Below are 6,425 nucleotides of genomic sequence, written 5' to 3'. Positions count from 1 at the left end.
TTCCAAAAATCAACATGAGATATATATAATTTAACATAGCTTCTAAGAGAGGTCTCTTCTAGACCACGGGTCTTGAAAAGCCCCATATTCATGTACTCATGTACTCCAGCATTCTCCATGCTCCTTCAATTCTCTTCTTCACGGCCAATAAGAGGGTTTTTTTGTCTCTTTGTCTTAAACCCAAGCTATTTTATACAATGATTTCCAATGGCTAAAAAAAATTATAGATAATCAAATGAATTTGAATATTATAATTTTTCAAAATACCTTTACATGTAATATGAAAGGTTCAAAAGAGAAAAGAAAACAAAGAGGAGTAAGACAACCATTTATTTTACACAAGATTAGGTTATTATGAACACATCTAATCAAACTACATTGCACGTGGGTTGAACAGTGTAATGGTAAGTTTGTTGCAACAAGGAAATAATTAAACTACCACCCTTTGCCAATCAGCCAAAGCCAACCTGATAAAACACCTAACGTAAGGCCGAAGATGAGAGCAAGGATCATGAGGTTACCGATGGCATTCTGCTCGGGGCCCTGCAAAACACCCACCCACCAACAACAACAACAAAATGAAAAGGAGAGGAAAAAGTGGATGAAAAGTAAAGGAGAGGAACGAGGAAGGGGGATGAAAGAAGGGGAGGGGACGGACAGAGAAGCCGCGCGGGGCGCGCATGAAACCGAGGACGGAGAGCCAGCCCCCGGTGAGGCCCAGTAGGGCGCACAGCGCCATCATCCACCCCGCGTCCCCTCGCTTCGCCGTCACATAGAAGAACGGCACGAACGCCACGCGCGCCGCGCTCAACGTCAGCAGCGCCACTCGCGACGGCACCACGCGGTCACTGAGCCCTCGCCACAGCGGCACGTACCGCCCCGCGAAGTCCCCCCCGTTGTAGATCGCCACTAGCACCAGCGCATACCTGCGTGACACTTCCCCCACCGCGTCACTCCCCTTCCCTGCTGCTGTCACGGCCTCGCTCAACATGACGGGCTTATGATATGCGTGACGTACCAGCTTCCGAGATCGTGGGTGCCCGTGTCTTCATACAGAAACCCCGGAAATATGCTCAGCGACACCATGTAGAGGATGATCTGGCCGATCAGATAGTCCCAGATGCGTACTCCCAGCTGCCGCACTGTCAGTCGCGTCGGCGGCTTGCCAGGCTCGCCGTCCTGCGAACCCCACCCAGTTGCGATGTCATAGATTGGCAACTGTAGGGAGTTGCTACAGCCTTCGTGCGACATCTATGCGTTGGGTAGAGACTGAGGGTTGTAGGAATGTTGGAGCTTACGCGATCAGCTTCCAGCCCTGCTGCATCGAGATCGTCTTTGACGGTTCGCGCGCCCTGGTTTTTCGCCGAGATGCGGTATCCCTTGATGGTGTTGAGTTTTGGGAACACAAACGCGTATAAGACGAAGCCCGCCACCTCTACGAAGGTCGCAATGGCGAAAAACGTCACTGGGTCCTCACATTGACGGTGAGGTTTCGTCAGCGTTTGGAGTGACTTGCATCAACCTGCAGCAAGATTGTAGCATGCAACGTAATCCATAATGTGCGAGGGGTTGTGATGAGGTTGAAAAGTCTTACAAGCGCCTTTTCTAAGACCGGACTGCGAGTCTCGGAACGCCGCTTTCGTGATGAACCGCATACCAGATGTCACGAGTCCAGACATGGCAAGCCCAGCTGAGTATGCCTGCAACCATTGGCAGCATTTCCGTTCTGAGCTGTTTGCATTCTAACTATGTTTGCAATTTAATTGTACCTCAATGAAGATCATGCATGATGATGGGGAGTGGCTCACTTGAATGTAGGTTGGGTCCATGAACGAAAGGTCACCAACGATTGCACCTTGCGCAACGCCATCGGCAATTCCGATCCCAGCAACGAGAACGCACACACCCACATACGGTCCAATGCCGCCATGGCCTGAAGTTGAAACATCTATCTACGCAAAGGAATTCCCACAGCGAGGTTCAAACATGTGGAGTATGTGTTAAAGGGTTTAATCGAAAAAGAAAAAAAATTGTATAATATAGTATGGCGTACCAGCTTGTGCGAATGGCGAGGGAGAAGAGCAGTACTTACTATTATGAAGAGTAGCAACAGGATGGCGTATGGGCCATAGCCGAACAGGACTCGCAATCGGGTGCTGACATTTGCCTCGTACCAAGTGAAGATGAGGGTAGCAATGAGCGATAGAAGCTGGTAGAGCAGAGTGAACACTCGGGATGGATGGTAGTCCTGCAGAAATTTAACCCTCGCCAATTGAGAGCCGTTTAATCGATTTAAAGAAGTTAGGTAAAAGAAGACAATTGTGAGGTTCCAAGCATCAGCAATGTGGAGACTCACAGGAAACAAGGCGTAATAGTAATCGCCAATGGTAAGTATCGAATTCCACGGGAAAAGGAAAGTGAGACCCAGCAACCAGGTCACCACAAGTCCCTTGAAGTGATCATCCTGCCAATCACACTCACGCGCACAGCAAACACACGCACAGACATGAGCCTCTTGCAATATGACGAGTTAATCGTAAATGAATGGCATTCGACTCATGACGCACACGACGACTGTCATGCTCCCTCAAGATTGACGAAATGAACGGGCCGATTTCAACTCACTTCACTGTGCGATGATGCGGAAAGAGAATCAATTTCACAGACTGAAACATACCTTCTTCTGCGTCATTATGGCCATCCGGAATGCTGTCAGGGCTGCGGCGGTGCAGCATGTAACGTATCTAAAAGAATTCTACAGATATCCGAATTTTGATTATCAGTAGAGATTGTAGTAGGTGAGGAATCCTCCACCTCACGTTACAGCCGTAGTTGGAAAGCAACACAGCAACGTGGACAGCCTGGCAGACGCAACTATGCGATTAGCTTTATGCCACAGGCCGCATCAACACGTTGGTAGCGCACGCGAAGCGCATGTTCGCACATCCTCAACACATTTGCGCACCTTTTAATCGACTCCACGTTGTAATTCTGCTAGTTTAGTTGCTAGCGGTGATGATCGGAGGCTGGAACTCGCATCAAGTACTAATGATTTGCCACTTTGTTGACAATCTAGGATCTGAGACTTTTCTTGGCGTGTCCTGAGGTGTCGAATCATTTACATAAAGCTCTTGAGCTCGGTGATGGTTTCCCCAAACCTACGTAAGATGTGGTCGGCGTGTTGTCAGTCCTTAAAAGCTTTTTCCACTGCGAATTGCTTTGCTGGGATCTGTGTAGATTTTCTGGCTATGTCAATGCAGACATCATATCAGCACTCTCTGACAGTTTGTTTGTACACATGCACAGCACTCACCCAATGCACCAGGTCGCTTTAGCTAAATAGAACTTTCCCCCTGTAACTGCGGAAAGCTTTGTGCTACTCGAGGATCGACAGCTGCACGTGGAAGCTTGGTTTGTTCATTTTAGTTACATGAATCTTATCACCGACTTTGGCGATAATCAATAAGAATTGAGGGAGTATGACAAAATATAGTAATGTGGTCTTCCTGAATCCTCAGAACCAAAGATTTTAGATGAATGGTTTGACTGCGTGCATTAAAGAGCGCAGCTGCTGTGGCATTCACGGCAGAACCAGCAAGTACACACACACACACACACACAAAGTGCTCAAGCTGAAGCAAGATTAGGCAGAATCAGGCTCCGAACTCTCCAGTTTGAGACGGGGTAATAGAGCATACTCAAGCTCTGGCACAAATCCTTGCAGCATCAGCATCGACTCATTCTTCCACCCAATCTTTAACAATTCGTAACAATCGTCACATCTCTCACGAATCTTTTCATACGCCTACATTCAGTACCAGAAAAATATGTTGCTCAGATTCTGGAAAAGGTACTTAAACCCTTTTCAACTGGATATAATAAAAAATACAAAAACAAAAAATAAAACCACTGCCTATTGAGAAAAAAACATTTTATGATGGACTGGGAACTTGCATATATATATATATATATATATATATATTGCACATGTAATTGAAAGCAAGTTGAATAAAGATTCAATCTGGATAATACACATCTAAAATCATCAATGGTGTGTTTCAAATAGATTAAGAAAAGTGGTCGACCCAATTCATAAACTGTACTAAATACAATTTTATCTAATATTCTTTTTGGTATTAAATTTCATGTAAATGCAGGGCTGTTTGTTTTTATGGGTGGATGCACAAATTATTGCGTTTTATGTTTAATATATGAGGTTGTGTCATCAATTAAGTTTTAAAAAATGAATAACATATTAAAAATATTCTTTACGTTGATAGTTTTCTAAACTATTGCTTTGTACTTGAGATATACATGACAGATTTTAAGAATTATTGTTTAGTAAATTACATTCAAAACAATTAAATCAATATTTTAAAAACTACTAATTTTGAGGTGAATTTGTAGAATTAGAAAAAAAATAAACATTGCTCACAAACTAGTTGTAATACAAAAAAGCTTATAATGACATGTGATGTTAAAATACTTTCTAACAATTTTGATTTTTTAACTTAGAAAAAAAAGGGTACATTTTTTTAAAAAAAGAGCAAGATATAAAATTAACATTTTTTCAATTTTTTATGCTAAGATATAGTAGCAAGACCTTCTAGAGAAAATCAGTCTTTTCGTGTTCCATAGAAATTACTTATGATTTGGGATTTGTGCTCTTTACTATTCTAACTTCTGTATTGCATCAATTGGCAAATAAGATGCATTTGATCTACTTTTTAACAATTTAAAATTTTATTACACTTGTCTAGCATAATGTGAAGTCTTCTAAAAAAATAAATAAAATAAATAAATAAAAAATCCTGAGTTATTATATTATCATTAAATTTAACATTGCAATTTTTTCTTTTTCTTTTTGTGACTTCTAAAAAAATAACCATTCTAGCTTGTAGTATGAAGCTACAAAAGGATGTTATTAGCAGTTGAATGTCCTTAATTTCAGAAGCTGGTTTGGTGTATCAAAGTCTTCAAATTTTAATATTTTATGAATTCTTTGATTTTTTGATGGATACTTTATACAATTGTAGTCAAAAATGAGATTTTTTCTTTTTTGGTAATAACTTTTCACTCATGTGTTTCAGTATTGTGATGGAAACAAATAAATTTTTCAAGTGACTTTATTACAAGTGGCAACTTTGAAGGATGATATCTATCAAAGTCAATTACGTATTGATTTTATTATTATGCTTCATGTGTTATCAGGATATTTTTATTATTTACTGTATGTAGATATTATCAAATTTACTCAAAACAAATTAAAATTAAAAACTTCAATTTTTTACAAATTGATTAACCAATTTACTTTAGCATAATGCTAGATGTATTTATTACTTTAGCATAAAAATTTATTTTTTTCTAATACCAAGATAGATTGATGTTATTGATTTTCTTTTAGATGTTTATTATAGAAATTTATTATTAAAATAATAGAGACATGAAATAAAATTCTTAATGAAAGTTAATATTTTTTCACTCTTATATCTTTTGAAGTGCTAACATTATAATTTTTTTTCTAATCTATTTTTTTATAAAAAAAAATAAAATAAAAATAAAAATACAAATTCATTAATCGATTACATTTATTCTTTTATTTTTCATGGAAAGAATATTGCAATGTATATGTCTTAAATCAACAAATTGATATTTTCATGTTTTAGATTCTATTAGTTGCCTTTATACATACATGTATATTATATTATTTAAATTTTATTAATCTAATAACATAAATTTAAAACAAAATATGCATTCTTAGTACACTCAAACTTTTTCAATGATTAATAATTTTATTAGTGACATATACAATGCCTTATTTCTAAGTCACATTTGAATAATTATATTAAATAACTAAATTGAGTAAGATAATAAAGAATAAAAAAATAAAGTATCAAATTTTGAAATTAAAAAAAAAAAAAAAAACTCCCCATACGTTTTTAGAAAGCAAATTTATAACAATGGCTATAAAAACTTTTTATTTTTTATAATCACATTATTTATGTACCTCAATACTTGTATTTATAGTAAAAAATTTTGATATTAAAAAAAAGAATTAAGATTATATCATGAAATTAATACAAATAAAATATATTTGATTATTATTCGTTTAAAGTTTTAAATTATATATATATATATATATATATATATATATATATAATTATTTATTATGAAATATGATTTATTTTAATTTTTTAATAATTCTATTAGAATAATTAATTATTTATTTTACTATCAATGCCTAATTAAAAATTAAATAAGAATGTAGATTTATAATTTTATAAATCTAATAATTTTTTTTATCTATTCTAATAAAATAAAGTCTAATAAAAAATAGAAATTAAAATTGATGAGTAATCAAAAATTAATTATAGATTTGAATTTATTATTTTTATAATTATAATAAAATCATTGCTAATTAATAT

General features: G+C 36.7%; 1 protein-coding gene across 1 annotated transcript; it reads right to left on the bottom strand.

Moving 5' to 3' along the window:
- Positions 1-221: 221 nt before the first annotated feature.
- LOC112277122 (equilibrative nucleotide transporter 3) lies at positions 222-2,863 on the bottom strand. Its single transcript, XM_024509119.2, has 9 exons — positions 2,678-2,863; positions 2,357-2,464; positions 2,093-2,248; positions 1,809-1,952; positions 1,595-1,700; positions 1,299-1,465; positions 1,019-1,179; positions 659-926; positions 222-543 (listed from the first exon to the last, which is right to left on the bottom strand). Exons 1-9 carry the CDS (start codon positions 2,699-2,701, stop codon positions 436-438), a joined length of 1,242 nt encoding a protein of 413 aa, XP_024364887.1. The 5' UTR covers positions 2,702-2,863; the 3' UTR covers positions 222-435.
- Between the last annotated feature and the right edge of the window lie 3,562 nt (positions 2,864-6,425).

The sequence above is a fragment of the Physcomitrium patens genome, chromosome 25, assembly GCF_059467195.1.
Source record: "Physcomitrium patens ecotype Gransden chromosome 25, ASM5946719v1, whole genome shotgun sequence".
In the NCBI taxonomy this organism is placed as follows: Eukaryota; Viridiplantae; Streptophyta; class Bryopsida; order Funariales; family Funariaceae; genus Physcomitrium; species Physcomitrium patens.
Note: the sequence above shows the minus strand (reverse complement) of the source record. Positions and strands in the feature narration are given on the sequence as shown.

Coding starts and splice junctions, on each gene's coding strand:
- LOC112277122 (XM_024509119.2), bottom strand. CDS start 2,701: ATGGCCATAATGACGCAGAAGAAG. Junction 1,466..1,594: donor CGGTCTTAGAAAAGGCGCTT/GTAAGACTTTTC, acceptor GTGAGGACCCAG/TGACGTTTTTCGCCATTGCG. Junction 1,180..1,298: donor CAGGGCTGGAAGCTGATCGC/GTAAGCTCCAAC, acceptor TGGGGTTCGCAG/GACGGCGAGCCTGGCAAGCC.